We start from the raw sequence: 16,783 nt of genomic DNA, 5'->3' as shown, positions 1-16,783 counted from the left end.
CGCTCTTCCAAAATACAGCCTTGGGTGCGTTCAGTATCTTGTCAGGTACAGTTCTGTATGATTAACCCTTGGAAGATGGAGTCTCCCTAGGTTATCCTTGTTCGGTTTTTATGGCAAACAAAGAAGGAGTATGTCTTTTCCTTCCATAAAAACAAGAGGTAAATGTAGGCACCATGTTTGCCACCTGAAGCATGGTTATTGGTTGGAGTAAGATGTTGGCTGTCATCTTAACTACAAAGGTTTCAGGATTAATGCAAACCACCAAACATGGGAAGACTTTATTGTCTTCAAAAATTAAGACTTAGGGTGATGTCAAGGATTTGGATCCTGTAGGAAATGAATTGGACGACTCAGTCTGACTCTGATGGAGGTATATCCAGCAGAACAGGAATAATTTCTTTTTCCTTAAATGTTATTCACTCAAATTTGATCTTTATTTCATCAACTTCTTTAAAGACAGATTTGCTTCTTTACAGTGAATCCTTATAATAGGCATCTGCTCTGATGCCTTGTAGAGTTGTGCTTCCAATTTTTGCATCCTAGCCACAGGCCCTTAAAATTTTTGTGAGATGAAGACTTATCTGTATGCAAGGAATCTGCCTTTTCTGATGGTGTGCTCCATCTCCAGCATGCTTTCCTGCAGGCTTTTGCCATAAGTAGAAATAACTGAAGAAGTGTTTGAAATTATAATACCACCAGTCTGTGTAAACATTGAAGCTCAGCAGAAGCTAATGAAGACAGAGTTTACCCCAGCTCAAAATCCAACACATGAACTTAAAAAAATGTATTCTTAATTACATTCCTCCTATGTAAGGCTCTCCTGTGCTCTCAGGGCTCATCCCATTGCCCAGAATGTGTTCAGGAGAGGAATGATAACGATATCCAAAGAAAATTTGCAGATATGCACTGGGGAGTTCATTTTACGAATGATACAAACACCTAACACCCAGTAGCATTAATGGACAATGTTCTCGGAGACTACAGCATGGCATTAATGATGCTGTTAGCGTACTACCTGAGTAGACTTGTAGAGGAGCAGACTAGTAGACTTTTCAAGCTGCTGTGTGTGTCCTGTCACCTTCCCCAGCCCATCAGAACTGTTTAAGTTACTGTATAATCTCCTCCTTCCTCTGTACCCTTTTGCTTGTTCTTAGTGAATAAGTGATTTAATTGGAAGATTTTTCGGAACAGGCTGGTTTAAGAGCATTAATTAGCTCATCTTAAAGGAAAGATTTTAATTTTTTTAACTGTATTGCACTGGATGCTTTTGATAGTGTTTTGGACTGCTCCTTTTAACACCAGGCAGCACCACCCTCTGAGGCTGTATGTGAAGCACCATTTCTGCTGCCTTGATAGATTTGCTCTGAACTATCTCAGCTTGCCACCCATGTAGCAGTTGCCTATCTTCCGCTTTCCTTGGAGTAGGTAACTTCTCTCTGAAGAACTGATAGAAATAAACTTGCAGCTGAACTATGAGTGTGGGGGCAACCAGCTGCCACTGGCTGAGCCCAAGCAATATTGCTGCCAGCCCTCACTGCAGTAAGCCCCAGGAGTTAATTTTCAGAGAAGTTAAAGTACAGTCTCTAAGCAGGACTGTTTTGTGAATTGTTACTTAAGTGTTCAATTTCCCAATTTCATCCATTTCCTTCTCCATCAATTAAAAAATGTACAATTGCTCCATTTCCTTTGCTCTTTTGCTTTGCCTTGCTATTAAATCCCTTGTGTTGGACAACCCTATGTTGCTCCACTGGTGTGTGAGGATGAAGGAGACCACAAAGGAGCCTGCCCATCCTCAGGCATTAGTTATGCAGGCACAGTGCTTGTGCTTTTATTGCCTGGAAGAACGGCTGATGCTCTCGTGACAGTAACTCAGCAAAGGGGAAGACAAGGTGTGCTCATCATGTTGCCCACTCTTAAGGTATTTTGCCTGCCTTGGTCATGGTAAGATCCTGTTCTGCCCATGCTTGTACCTTAAAAACACATCCAGGCTTCTTCTGTGATGTGCACCTAGATTCTGCTGGTTTCCCTGGCCATGTAGGGCACGGAGTCAGATCAAAAAGGGAAGAAGAGCGAAGCAAAGCCATGGAGGTCAGGGCTGCGGGAAGGGGACTGTTTGGAGAACAGTCTCTGCCCACCTCAGGCGGGTGGTGATGCTGTTGGAGGGGATGCGTGCTGCCTGACAGGCTGTCCCGCCAGCTCAGGATCTGGTGGTGTTCCTGTGAGGAATGAACTCCAAAATTTTGAAATGCTGATCAGGCAGCAGAGCCTTGCTTCAGAGCCATTCCCATGGGGAAGCTATTCTGGAGCTATATATTCTTGAAACTGTGTGTCCTGAAAGTGGCTTTATCTCCAAGCCCACACAGACCTGGAAGCCTTGAACAAGCCAGCGGCCCGTCAGGGGAGCTGTTGGGGAGGTAGGCAGGTGTCGTGGCAGGAAGCCAGGGAAGTTTTTGAACTTTGACTCTGATCTTTCAACACTTCCATAAAATCAAACCATCACCGCCAAATGTGTTCAGATTTTGGAGGCACAGATGTATGTATTCTTTTGAATTGGGATAAGGGGTGCTTGGCTTGTTGGGCTTTTTTCTTTTTATTTCATAAGCCCAGATTTTTCTGTAGTCTTTGGTAATTTTGTTGTCAAGTAACGAGCTGCCTCTAGAAATTCCTTCCTAAAGAATAATGTACCCTATAATGCATAATATAGTGGTATGGATGATAGCAGGTTTAGGGGAGCATACACATATGTTTGGAAGCAATTTTTGCCATGGTGCTGCTTAAAGTGGCTTAAGACTCTGGTGGGAGCAAGGTTCCTTCCAGATGTGCATCTCACATCAACAAAGGGCACATACATAAGGCAGTGTAGCAGTGTTGCCACCCGGGCCAGAACAGCTTTGCCAAAGAGGAGGAAGAGGGCAGACTTTCATAGCACCCTCCTGCCTTGTGCTTGGAAGCACAGAGTGCAGCAGGTGGGTTTGCTGCATTCACGTGCTTGTTCACATACTGCATCCGAGGGAACAGAAAACATTGCTTCCTCTGCTACAGAAAAGAGCATTAAATTATTAAAGGAAAGCTACTAGCTCATAATTGATTCATGAGAGCAAATTCCTTTCTAACCTTTTCACCCTTGCAAAAATAACGATGCCAATACTTTGTGCTTGTGTAGAACCCATCGTCTTTGCATGTCAGTGAGCGTTTTATCCCGTCTGGCGGGTACCGCAGTGGACCCACACAAGGCAACACATGGTGCCAGCACCCCAGCTCCGCGCTTCCCACCCTCCCATGCTTACCATAAACCTCTGAAGAATCTTTCAGAACTTTTTGCAGATAATGTAAATCTACCTTTTAGCTATTAAAGCTGCTCCTCAGAGTGACAAAATGCATAAATTTTCTTTGGGATAATTCAGAAATATAATTAGAGTGATGCGTGTAGCGTGCGGTATCATTCCAATGCAGCATGATCAGCAGACGTGTCAGCCAGTAAATCATAAACCAAAGGAAATCTAAAACTGACTAAAGTCAAATCAGCAGTATAACAAAAAGTGACAGCTAAGTATATTTTAGTCTTTGCAAATATTTATAATGTGTGCTCATGGGGCAGTATTAATGTACATATATCTTTTGTCTGCTCATGCATTAACATGAACACATTATTTGTTCTTTCAGCCCAGTGGACTAACATTGGTATTAGCTGTTTCTAAACATTACCAATACTTTTTCTGGGTATCATAGGAAACTATTGTCAGGCTGGTTTTAACTTTAATACCTCTCGTAGAAGTAATGTCACAGCCCACCTGAACTCCTAGATCAATATGCTATTAAAGTCAGGGCAGCTTATCACAGACTTTTAAACATGTCATCTAAAATTACTCTTTTATTTTATTTTTTTGCTCCTAAATTTCCAAACTTCCTATAAACTCTTGAATTTATGACTGCATTTTTTTTTTTTTGGTCACATTTATATTTGAAAGGTTGCCACAGTTTGACAGCCCTCTAAAAAGGAATACTAAGCGTGACTTGCAATTCTAGTCCTGAGAAATCATCTCTGTATGAGGTGAAATTCTGATTAACTGAAGTCAGCAGTTTTCCTATTGACCTGCAACAGTTCATGACTGCATCTTTTAAATCTGTCCTGTGTTATTATAGGATTTATCAGCAGATAAAATACTTTAGGGGGATTTATCTTTAGCTCCTCAGCCATTTGTATAGCCAGCCAGCAGGTAAGCTCTGATGAACTTCTGTAAGAAATGGATAAGGCTCCTGGCTACTGTAGATCCAGAGTAAAGCTGCTAATGCCAACTTAGCTATTCTGGATTTATTTTGATATAAGCAAAAGTAAATAGACCCTAAATTTGAAATCAGATGAATCCTCTTGGTCTTAATGAACCCAGCCAAATCAAGCTCATGTGCGAACAAGGCAAGCAGTCCTAAGACTTCAACATGTGGCAGCACGCAGAGAGATTCAGGACTCTGCTCTTCTTCCTTCCTAGTTGATTCTAAAATAAGGGCTTTTGAAGCTTTCATGAAGCATCTGTAATGAGAACAGAGGACACTTCTATTTAATAATATGCAATTTGCAGCATAATTCCTGTCTTTTAGTACTAACAAGTAAGCTGAGTATAGTTAGAGTATAAGGCTGGCACATTCCCAGTGCTCTGTGGAGAGGACTGACGTCCTGTCATTATGCTTTTTACCTTGTTGGAGTTAGGAAGACATTGTCCTTCATCCTAAGTTATCAACTGAACCAGGGATGAGTGACTGAGACATGGCTGTTCTGCATTTCATGAAGTATTGTTAGCTGGGGAGAGGGGCTCACCTGGTAGGAACCATGGTGTTGGTGAGTTTCAGCTTCTTTATTGGGAAAAAACCCAATTTTTCTATTGCAAATTCACTGAAATCTCCTAGAAGTATTTATTGATGCAGAATTGCCGAAGTAAAGTGGTCTCCTATGTTTACATAAGAGGTGAAGAGCCTTGATTATTAGAAGGATACCGCACAGCCCAATAATATTGAATGTAGTGCTCCATGCATTTTCCAAGCATTAAGTAGCTGAAATATTTCTAGGTTTTAAATGTTTCTCAGGAGTGTTTGTAAGCCCTTTAAGCAGTGGCCTGGTATGTAAAATCCAATCAAATGCAAAGGAAGAACAAACAAGAGTGGAGAAAAGTTGACTTTGCATTTGTAATTATTATTCTGGTATTAATGAGGTCAGATCCAAAGCCCATTTGAATCCATGGGATTAGCAGTAACACAATTATTTTCAGAAGCAAGATTTTCACATTAAAACATCTCTGTAAGTTAGGTATTTTAATGAAATGAAACTTTCTTGTATATAAATACAATTACGATGGTCTCAGTGAATGCGATAATTGTTTTAAGTCAAGTATAAGATACTTGGAAGCATGTTTGGGGTTTTTCTTTAATATTTTAGTCTTAATGATCCTTGGATTCCCAGAAACATAACTCTGAGCTATAGTGCTGTCGGTGTGAAGCAGCTAATTTGCACTCACAAAATTGCTTGTGAGTCCTCATGAGTGATACGCTACCATTCCAGTCTTGTAGATAGAATTTTTGACAGACATACTAGAGCATTTCACATGTTGGAATAGATGCTTCTTACAGCATTATTAGGCATTCTATGTATAATAATTATATTTGCATTTGTAAATACTATTATTGCAAAGTTAAGGTTTCCAAATAAAGGAAATCAAAAATTAAGATTTCCTATGTGGTTTTAATTTGCTTCCCTTCTGTGTGTGCGTTAAGACGTTGCCTCTAATTATTTGACTACTTGCTACTTTTACTCCACAACTTTATTCTGAAAGCAGAATGGATGGTACTTGCTTAATAGCACCTATACAGTATTTGTTGTCTTGTTGTTAAAAGTGCTGTTCTTACTGACAGCGCAGTATTCAAGCCGTACGCCAACGATGAGTAATTTTTCCTATGTGTTTCCACAACCATTTAATGGATTTGTTTCTACAAGACCCAGAGGAGGCAAAAACAGCTTCTCCTTCCCAGGTTACAGCTGAAGTACTGAGACACTAAAGTGTTCAGGTCACATGTTTCCGATGAATTTGGGTTCCTTTTTTAAAGTACAGAGGGACCTGTTTTTTCAAAGTGCAAACAAAATGTGCTGGGCATAGATATTTAAAGCATAGGTGGAGCTCCCCTTGCCTGCACTGGCTGGTGTGCTCAGAGTTTCTTCGTCCCACATGCCAGAACCACAGGTAGGGTAGGTGCTGTGCATGAAGAAGTTGTGTGGTCATGCATCTTCCAACTTGGAGTCTTGGAGCACTTGATCAAATGTGGGATTTAAGTAAGTGCTTGGGTGAAGGCAAGTGCTTTGGCTGTTACTGTTTCCTCTCTGTCACAAATGGGGCAACTGAGCCAACACTGAAGGAACCCAAGTGACCAAACTCAATTTCTCGAGGCTTGGAGGGACAGCGGTGGAGCCTGGCACTGCCTGGGGCTCCAGGACGGCCAGCTCTGACGGGCAGCTTCTGGGGTGAGCCCAGAAGAGGGCTGTGGGTTGAAGCAGGCCACCAAGGCTGACCAGGCTGGGCCCCCAAGGTTCCCCCAGTGGTACTGCTTGTTTGCAGGGAGCTGGGTGTTGCATCGCATGGCTTTGCCCAGGGTGGGGTTCGCGACACAAAATCACAGCCAGGTGGGAAATTCAGCATTTGCAGCTCCCTGTCTTGTGTGTTGGCCTCTCCTCGCAAGGAAGGGAGTCACGCCTGCACACAAATAGCTAAAGAGAATTTTAATCAGCCGTTTCATCTGGATCGGGATCTGTATGAGCTTTGACTGATTGAAGATGACATGCTGAACTTTAATTGCAACCAGAGATTGGATGTTTTACAGAGGATCCTAAGTGACCAAGCTGGTTGCTTTACAGGGCTGTTAAGTAAACAAAGTGCTTTTAGCAGCAGGCTGCAGCTGACTTAGTGGAAATAAAACTTAGCGATGAATTCTGAGGTTTACTGCTTTGGAAAGAACAAAGTCAAATAATCTATGGAGCATTAATGAAAATACAAGTGTTGGTAAAATCAGCAGGACTGAAATACAAAGGGAATCTATATAGACAAGATACTCAGTACTGCAGCGGGAGAGGAAAGTACAGATTTTTGTCAAGGCTTTGGTCATTCAAGCTCCTACATCCCTTAATTCTGCCGAAATCCACGGGGACTCTGAATGGCGATGCAGCGAAGTGCAGAAATTCTTGGGGAACTGGAGCCTCGGTGTATGCCGAGTGCACGTCAGAGCATGGCAAACACCCTGACTGCGCAGTGCTCCCTTTCTTGGTGGTTGGTGTTCCCTCGCGAGCACCTGTGGGTCTGCGTTGCCGGAGAGGAGAATCGGCGGTGCAAGGGGAGTCACTGGGCGCCGGGCGGGGGGCTGCTCCTTGCACCTGCCGGCTGCCTGATGGTGATGATCACAGCGTGTGCTTAGCTTAAAGGGAACTGTATTGCTCTTCCCATCTTCACTGTACAACTGGTGGTGGTTTCCGAGATTATTTTTTTTTTTCCCCCCAAACCCTGAGCTTTATGGTTTGAGTGGTTTTTAGGCAGAACAAACATTTTTCTATAACCTGATTTCAATTAAGTTTCACTTGAACTAAATCTCGTTCTCGCTATGTTTACAATAAAGCTGTGGAGTTGTTTGATTATGTGTTTTTAAAATGACAGCAAATTTTTCCTGAGTCATTTTTAAAGTAAAGGGAATTGTTTTGGAGCCTGCCAACACTTTGTTTCAGAAACACCCTGTGAAATGGCATCAGAATTGCAGCTGCTGTGACTTAGCAAAGTCCTCTGTAAGCTGCTCAGTAGCAAGAAGGCACCGACCAGCTTGGTGACCCCGATGTCTGTTTTTCAGCTCCCCTCCAAGCTGGGGCTTGGGCCCTGTCACTAGCAATGCTCAGCAGGGGCTGCCACACCTGGCGAGAGCGTAGGGGACCCCGAAGTGGTTCAGTTCTCAGGGCTGCCTGGCCGACGCGCGCTGCAGAGGGGTTGTGGCCTCCTGAGACCCAGTTCCTACCTTCACCTCCCCCAGGAGGTGTCTTAAGTGCCCTAGTCCAGGACTACGTAAGTGTTAGGAAATGCGCAGCAACTTGGGAAGAAAGTTTAGATCTTGATAGCAATGTGTCTAATAGTGGTGGGGAACATAATTGACCCTTAGATCCCGGTTTGAAAAACCTTATGGAAATTTTGTCACTGTGTGTTAGATCTTCTAGGGATAGAAGAAGTGTCTGGGGTAGAACATGTGTCTTAATTTCAGGTCTGTCCCTACCTCATGCTTTTGATGGTTAAGGGGTCTCAACAGAAGTAGTAGTTGTGAGATCAGGTCAGATCCTGCAGGAGCCATACATACTCCACAGTACTGACCTTGGGATACATTTTCACCAAACACCAGCCTAATCATCTTTTCATTTTTCTCTCAGATTGTGGTTTAAATGTGCACAAGCAATGTTCCAAGATGGTCCCAAATGACTGCAAGCCAGACCTGAAGCATGTCAAAAAAGTGTACAGCTGTGACCTTACAACGCTAGTAAAAGCACACTTCACTAAGAGACCAATGGTAGTAGATATGTGCATTAGGGAAATTGAATCTAGAGGTAAGGCATAGTTAATGGCCTTTCGTTGCTTTACTGATAATCCGTTTAGATTGATCTGGGTCATCTGGGTTTCTGCTGAATGTGTGATTGCTCAAAACAGATTTGCACAAGACATTTTATGACTGCCAATTACCCTGCACAGCTAATATTATACTTTGCATTATTTCATGGTTCATACCCATTTATAATTTTTATAGATTCTGCAAGAAATCGCTTAATGGACAATTACTGCATTATAGTTCATTTATTGGCACCTATCTTTCCAGTAATATTTTAATTTAAAAAAATAAAGTGAGTGTGCTAAAATAAAGGCAGTTAGTATTGATGTGTTCCCTCTTGCTAGTTCCCCTAGCCCACAGTGAGTACGCTTCTCTAGAATTAGAGTATTTGTTTTCATTCTGAAATAATGACTGAACATCAAGTATGCTAATCTCAGTTATTTTTAAATCAGCTGTCGTTGGTTGGATATGTTTCTTCAGCTCTGAAATCATTTGTGTAAACTTAATTTAGTGCTGATATAACAAGGCAGCTAATGCAAGGGTCAGGGTTAAAAGGCCAGGGTAAGATTTCATTCTGAAAGAAAGGCCTGATAAGGCTTTTTAAATGTGTCTGCTTTTTCTGCCTTAAAGGAAGAACTGGGTGGAAGGAAACTGTAAAATTAAGACTGATTTTAATCTTGTTAAAATGTTCATTGCAGGTCTTAATTCCGAAGGACTATACAGAGTCTCAGGATTTAGTGATCTTATCGAAGATGTCAAAATGGCATTTGACAGAGGTACAATCTTTCCTGCATGCCGGAACTTTGTGCTGATGTATTAAATATACACAATTTTTCTGCACAGCCTCTGTCTGCCTCATGCTCCACTGCATCAGCGATCTGACGGAGTCCGGCAGCTGTGCTAGCAGAAGGGGAGCCTCCCCATCAGAAAAGCGTATCAGCTTCACTTTGGCCTTTATTACCAAAATCTACTTTTCTCCTTCCATCATATCTGTGCTTCAGTAATGATGTGCATAGGAAAGGACAAAGCTTTCTGAACTACTGCCCTAGTTTGCAAGTAAAACTATGCTCAGAGGGGTGGGGGAGGGATAGAGGGCAAGTGGTAAAGTGCCTTAAGAGGGCTGTGCAACTTAAATCCATCTTTCTGGATGAAAGCTCCAAAATAATAAGATGAATACAACAGTGCAAACAAAGTTTGAATTATTACAGTCTAAAAGAAGGTCAGTGAGAACAAAGTCTTCTCTCTGAGAAAAGGCAGTGGGAATATTAAAGGCTTTCCAGCTGCAGTCCCCCTATCCCAGTAGAAATCAAGGCCAAAATCCGTGCTCTCCTGTTTCTCCAGACAACTGGACCTATTCAGACAACATCTGCCTCCTCTGCAGTGTTAGCAGGGCGGGGGTGCGCTGGAGAAGCCAAGTTCTGGATCTGTCCCCACTGTGGTCAGGAGTAGGTGGTATGCTGTAGCTAAATGGTGAACACATGTTTTTCCTATAAAATGGGAGGCTGTGGACTAAGTTGCTTTTCTTTCTTTTGCTTTTTTTCCCAGACTCCCCTGATTTCTCATTCAGTGCAGGCAAGTGTGTTGTTTGGCAATGCAATATGTTCAGAAATAGCTAAACTTCCACACGTTAATACAAGATAGATACTGCTAGATCAGGCAGGCAGGCTTTTTCCCCAAGAAAAACTCTGCTTTTTTTTTAAATCATTTGAAACAAAGAAAGGATCGGTTTCTTTATAAAATGCTTGAGCTTTTCACCCTGAAACGATGAAATTCACAGCCCAGTAACTCTCCATTTTGCTTATAAAAGCCAAAATCTTTAGTTGTATCCTTTTTAATAATGTTTGCTTAAGCAACTTATTATTTTTCTTTTGAATGCTGTTTTACATCTGTTTGCATTTCCAAGGCTTTAATGTCAGTACCTTCTCCACACAGATGGGGAAAAAGCTGATATTTCTGTGAATATGTATGAAGATATCAATATTATCACTGGTGCACTTAAACTGTACTTCAGGGATTTGCCAATTCCACTCATCACGTATGATGCCTACCCAAAGTTTATAGAGTCTGCAAGTAAGTATAATGCATTTTCCTCCTGGTTTTCATTCTCAACTTTTTCTTCTCCTTTTTGTGCAGTACTTGCCTATTTATTTAATAGCTGTCCCATCACTTTTTACCCTGAGAGCCCTACTTAGTAACGATTGCAGGAGTAAATACACACTGCACATTACGACATGACCATGTGGTGCTACATGATCACGGTTACATTTTTCTTTGCCTTTGTCACCAGGAATGCTTCCTTTTCATCACACATTATGGATTACATTGGTCTGTGTGTCTTGCATGAATCCCTGGTACTTGACAGTGACATTTAAAGTCTGCTGGTTTTATGTTGCCATAAAGAAGGAGATTTATGAAAATGTTTAGAAATAAGATAAGAAATCACTTGTTTCTAGACATGTCCATTTTGAGTGTTTTCATAAGCTGATAAGCACTCATCCTAAGGCCACCTTTAAGGCTGGCCTTGCAGACGGTGAGTCTGCAAGCACAGCAGTAAGCCCAGCTGGAACATCTCTCCCAAGCGTCCTGGCTGCCTGAAGCATCTCTGCAAAGCAGCAGTGACACCAGCCACACCTGGAAAGGAGTGAGGTGGCCGTGGGTAGAAAACAAGGGCCAGATGCGGCCCTCAGCGCTCCTCTGGAGAAGGCTCTTTCCAAGTAGTATGGACCCAGGCAAATACACTGATGGCAAAGTTCCCAGTACCTTCTGCTGTCCCAGGGTTGCACAGGTAGATTATTTGTGCAAAGCTAGTCCAGTCCACAAGGATTGCCAGGGGAATTTTTTTTAGTAGGCTGCAGGGAAACTTTTCTGTGGAGCGCAGTTTGCTTTGGGGAGTTTTCTTTGTCCAAAACCCGTCACATCCTGACGATGCCCTGAGCACCTCTTTGGACAGGCAAATCCTCCACTTTGAGGTTTGGATAGGTTCTGGAAATCAGTAATCCAGCAGAGCTGTGAGACCCTATCATCTCTGCAGGCCACTGTTGTTGTCTTTCTGTATGTGAATTCTGCCTGTACATGTGCTGACAGCTGAACATCTGTGTTTCAGAAACCACTGATCCGGATGAACAGCTGGAAATTCTCAATGAGGCGCTGAAACTGCTGCCGCCTGCACACTGTGAAACGTTACGGTATCTCATGGCACATCTGAAGAGGTAGGTGGACTAGGTGGAAGGAACTCTAAGACAAACTCATTTTTAGCAAAGTCCATGTAAGGACCTCCAGAAAAGTCTGGGCAAGGCCCACCAAATCCTAGAGATGTACTGTGGCAGCGAATGATAGTCTACACAACAACGAATACCCAAACACCGGGGTTTATCCCACTTAAAGCACTTGCAAAGCACTTAAAGGAAATAAGTAAAAAACTCCTCGGTTTTGAAGCATGAACGTCATCTGCCTAACAAATTTGCTCTGTAATTAAGGTTACAGTGAATATTTACAGTGAAAAAGCCATTCATAGCTCTGGGAGTAACAAGTCCCTCCCTGGGCAGGAACTAATAGAGTTTAATGGCTATAGACTGGTGTCTTTTTCTGCTAAGTCTCATCTACCCTGGTCATCCCCAACACCCTAAAAAAGATGGCACACACTAGGCAAGCCTAGTGTGCCGATTAGGCACAGTGTTAATTGGCCCTCCAGCCACACATCTGGTGAGGTCTGCCAGCTGTTCTTCATCAGCCTGGAGCCCCTTGTTCCACCTGCTGCTTTCTCAAAACTGTAGGAGCATAAATTGTGTCTGAGGTTTCTCCTGCTCCCCAAGACATGATTGCAGTTGGTCAGCAGGCTGAAAAACTGTTAGAGAGAGACTGACAGATGAACAAGCACTACAACAGCACAGGTTCTATTTCTTTCAGGAAAGCAGGGGAAAAAAAATCAATGTGGCATATTAGGGTATCCATTTTAGTTTCTTGACTAACATGAACTTATCATCAATACATAAAAATCATGCCCTTTCCTTAGGAAAATACTTTCTTTTAAGCTTTCTTCTGCTTTTTTCCTTTTATAGTTCTTTTGCAGGTAGGAATATGTTGACTGTGCTGAGTGCCTCAGGCAAAATTCATCTACAGGGTTTCTGCCTGATTTGTCCATTTATTTTAGTGACATTTCTAATGGATGTTTTGGAACAGACCCAGGGATGAGAGATGCAGAAACAAAAAAACCCACCTTACAGTTTGTGAAGTGTGAAGTTAATTTTTCCTCACCCTGTTCAAGAGTAGCTGTTGCTGCTCTCGTTAGCAAGTTGCTTTTGCACATTGTATTTCTGTTATAGGTGAATGATAAGGTAGAAGGGTGACAAAATCCACTCATTTTTAAACTTCCTTTTAATACATTTGCTAAAAAGAGCTGTGGTGCTCGACAGGCTGTTGTCTTGCTGCTGAATTCAGGTAATCAGACGCAGCTCCTTTATCTGGAATAATTACAGACTGAAGACGCAGCAGCTTGGAAACATCAGTCTGACTTGTTTTAAAATAAAAATTAAGGCAGAAGGGGAAAAAAGGAAGAAAAATCTTGATTTTTTTTATATATACCAAAGGATTTGTTCATGCAATGCAAGACGCTATAGTGGTGAAGAGAGAAATAATTTAGGCAGACTCTTTCAGTTTCTGTCTCTGGATTCTTAGTTGTTTCTGAGAATCCTTATGGATTCTTTAAACCATAGTGTGTATTCAAACATTTGCATCATCTAAATTTGTTTCCTTGAGCGAGGCAGTTCAACAGGATAAACCAAGGCAGAAGCTTAGGCTTCAAGGATGTTTGTGTCCGCTGCGTCCGTTGCAGTGGGCGGCAGCGGTGGGTGCCCTCGATGCCAGGACACCCCAGGCAGGCTGCCTTCCTCCTGTCCCCCCCCGTTCAGGACCCTGTGCTCTCCCTGCCGAGGCAGACTAGCGCAGGAGAGCACAGGCTGCCTCTGAGCCCACATTAAGAAATACCGTCCCATGACCCCAGAGACCATCGTGTCTGGGCAGTGACCCTTCTGGCATTTGCTGAGCAAACATGTTTCTGCTGTAGCCCCGACAGAGGATGCCTCTCCTGTGCGTGTAATTCTTGGGCAAATGATGTTTCTGGAGGTGGCCTGCAAACCTGCCCTGCAGCAGGGCCTCAGCCCACAGCTTTGAACAGGTCGGATTCCTGTGGAGCAGCAGAACATGGCTTCTCCGCCTCCTCCTCCTCCTTGCGGATGGGAACCAGGCGGCGGGAGGTTTCCCTGAGCTGGGGGCTCAGCTGTTTGGCAGCTGCTGAGGACTCCAGAAGAGGGAAGGGTGGAAGTGGGCCTGTCAGAGCACAGGTTTAATGACCTGCTCAGACTGCCCTGCAAATGGAGGTTTCAGTGTGACCCTGGCGGTTTCAAAGCCACCCCAAAGCGATGATTCACTTTTATTTTAGTACACGCCACGGGACATACTTTGTCTGGAAGAGGAACCAGACATCCAGCTTGGCACGGTTAGCCTGTAGAGCCTAAAGAAAGGGAATTCACACGTGATGTCCTTCACCCTCATTGCCGTCGTATGCACGAGAGAGGAGCAGTGCAACCACATGGAGCCAAGCCACCGGGGGAACCTGGGCATAATCCCACTGGGGTGGGCATGATAGCACGTCTCTAGTGACCATAAAACTGCTAACGTAGTAACAGACATGGTCTGCTCCCCATAGGAACGGCCTCCAAATGGTGCCACTGTAAAGAGCAAAAGCAAAATTGTTCTGATTTGTCTGAATTCACCCCTCAGCCCCCTCCCTTGCCGCGGTGTACCGATCCCTCCTGCAAGTGAACATGGTCCGTGTGTGTGGTAGGAGGACAGAGACATGTAACTCACTGTAAACCCACGCAGCGTTTGCACTCGCGAACTTCTCGGTGTTTCACCCAATGCCTCCATATGTATCCTGCTGGAAACAGCAGCCTCTCCTAGGCTTTGGGGAAAGGCAAACATTTCTGTCCAGTTCCCCTGGTTTTCAAGCATATGCAGGCATAGTTTGGCACGGAAGGAATGTGAAAAACACTGTCCTTTTTTTGCAGAGTAACGCTCCATGAAAAGGAAAATCTGATGAGTGCAGAGAATCTGGGCATAGTTTTTGGACCAACTCTTATGAGAGCGCCAGAACTGGATGCAATGGCTGCATTGAATGACATCCGTTATCAGAGACTTGTGGTGGAGATGCTTATAAAAAATGAAGACATTTTATTTTGAATATTTTGGGGGTTTTGTAATAAAAAAGGAAGCAACAGTGTTCTATGGATGAAGGAATATTTTAAAGTAATTTAATGGCTCTTGTCGCTGAATTCCGTATTTGCTAGAGCTTTCGATGTATTCAGGATAAAAATGAAGGAACTCTTTGTCGTTTCTGTAGTGCCATTCAGCTGATGTTGAAAAAGGTTAACACATACTTTCCAGTACTAGTAATCCTGGGTGTTTATCATGTTAAAATAAAAAACAAAATGCCTAAAGCTATTGCATGGTTTGCTCCCTGTTCTCCCTGTTCTGGTGAGACTCATTCCATGAAGAAAACAACTGAACTGGTGCAGCATCTTTGTTCTGGATAGTTTGTGATTGTAATTCAGCATGTTTCTCCGTGTAAACCTGTTGTGAATTTGCTTTTATGTTCTATGTAATTGGTTTCTGATACTAAAAGGAAGGCCGAATTATGTGAAATGGAGCCTCTGGCAGTTTATTGACATTTCTTATCATTCTCTGCCACTTTTGGGGCTGATTTCTTCTTGGGTTTCTTTCAGTTTTTTCATCATATAGTAATTTGTTTTTAACAGAAACAAAATGTGTACTTTAAATGTTACTTTAAGTAATTCTCCATGATGTTTATGGTGATTGCAGTGAAGTCTGCAATGCTGAACAGTGTTCCTTTATTATTATTGCTATTTCAATTGTAATTTTGTATTTTTATCCGGCATGCATATATTAATTTATTAAATTTTGCTTTTAGAACTCTAACATGAAGCTATTTATTTTTACTTAATGAACATGTTTCAAAAATACCGTATGTTTCATTTTTTACATTGGCACTTTAACCCTGAACAACCTCTTGACTTGAAAGAAGTGAGTTAGAGTTTTACCCTTTTTGACAAGACCATTCTGATCTAAATACTTTGGAGCATGACACTTTGCTAAGGTTGCCACAAGTTCCTCTTTAGTTTGAAAATTTCTTTCTTCGTTGTCCAAGACACATCTCAAGAATGCTTCAGAACTCTTAAACAAACCAAAAAAGTATTGTCAAGCTATCTACTACTTCATATTTTATATATATAGTTACAATTACCTATATACAAAGTGGAATTGCAGTTTACCATTACACAGTTGTAGCTGCCCAGAGTAGATGGATATACCATTGAACTTCAGATGCAAATACATCACAGAACACTTGCTTTGCATTTAAAGCGTTCAGCTCTGGTGCAAGTGGTTTGGCCTGCCCTGCAAACACCATTCAGAGGAGGAGGAGGAGGAGGAATAATTGCCTAGCAATTGCAACCAGCTGTGCTTCCTTCTGGTCAGCAATAAGGAGCCTCCCTGTGTCCCACCCCTCTCTTTGCATGCCTGGCTGGGAGAGGAGAGGGGAGAAGGCAGCTCTCCTACAGCTCCCCTGGAAGTGCAGAGTGAAGGATCCTGGGAAGGAAAGGGCAAAGCTGGGGATGCACGCTGGTAGGCATGTGGGGAGCGCTGCTCTGGGCTGGGGGGCTTCTGGAGAGAGAGAGTGGGGGGAGGTTTTCAGAGAATCTGAAGTACCATCTTTTTTTTCCTAAATCTTCTGTTAGTCCTAAAAGTGACTTGCTGCTGTAACTCCTGTATTAATTAGTGCATGTTATGACTTTATTCATCCTAATGAATTGACACAGCTGGAAAGCCATATGTCTGACCACAGCCTTGTCCCCCCAGCCCAAGAGCAATGGCCCATATGCTTCCCAGTCACATCTACCTTGCACTCTCCAGCAGCCACATATGTTCACTTCTATCTTGTTCCAAGCCAACTCACAAAAATACTGTATTTCGCCCCCTGCCTCAACAGCATGCGATGCATTCCTTCACTCCTGTGTTGCCTGATGGCCCCATGTACCCCAGTGCTTGGACCATCCGTCACTCCTGCCTTCCCTTCCAGGGTACCTCGCAGTGCCTATGG

At 43.0% G+C, this 16,783-nt stretch overlaps 1 protein-coding gene across 3 annotated transcripts in view; it reads left to right on the top strand.

Moving 5' to 3' along the window:
* Window positions 1–15,603, top strand: part of CHN1 (chimerin 1) — a 31,740-nt gene extending 16,137 nt beyond the window's left edge. The window contains exons 3-8 of one of the 3 annotated variants that reach the window (XM_009695221.1): window positions 8,438–8,611; window positions 9,309–9,386; window positions 10,543–10,680; window positions 11,714–11,819; window positions 14,676–14,878; window positions 15,147–15,603. In XM_009695221.1, coding sequence (XP_009693523.1) covers window positions 8,438–8,611; window positions 9,309–9,386; window positions 10,543–10,680; window positions 11,714–11,819; window positions 14,676–14,847 — 668 coding nt within the window. In that variant the 3' untranslated portion in view covers window positions 14,848–14,878; window positions 15,147–15,603. Of the gene's footprint in view, window positions 1–8,437; window positions 8,612–9,308; window positions 9,387–10,542; window positions 10,681–11,713; window positions 11,820–14,675 lie in introns of all 3 variants that reach the window. The other 2 variants (XM_009695220.1, XM_009695222.1) reach the window with 2 other exon arrangements.
* Window positions 15,604–16,783: the final 1,180 nt, after the last annotated feature.

Source organism: Cariama cristata, unplaced genomic scaffold (genome assembly GCF_000690535.1).
Source record: "Cariama cristata isolate BGI_N322 unplaced genomic scaffold, ASM69053v1 scaffold19742, whole genome shotgun sequence".
Classification (NCBI taxonomy): Eukaryota; Metazoa; Chordata; class Aves; order Cariamiformes; family Cariamidae; genus Cariama; species Cariama cristata.
The sequence above is the reverse complement of the archived record's forward strand: the minus strand, read 5'-3'. Positions and strand labels throughout refer to the sequence as shown.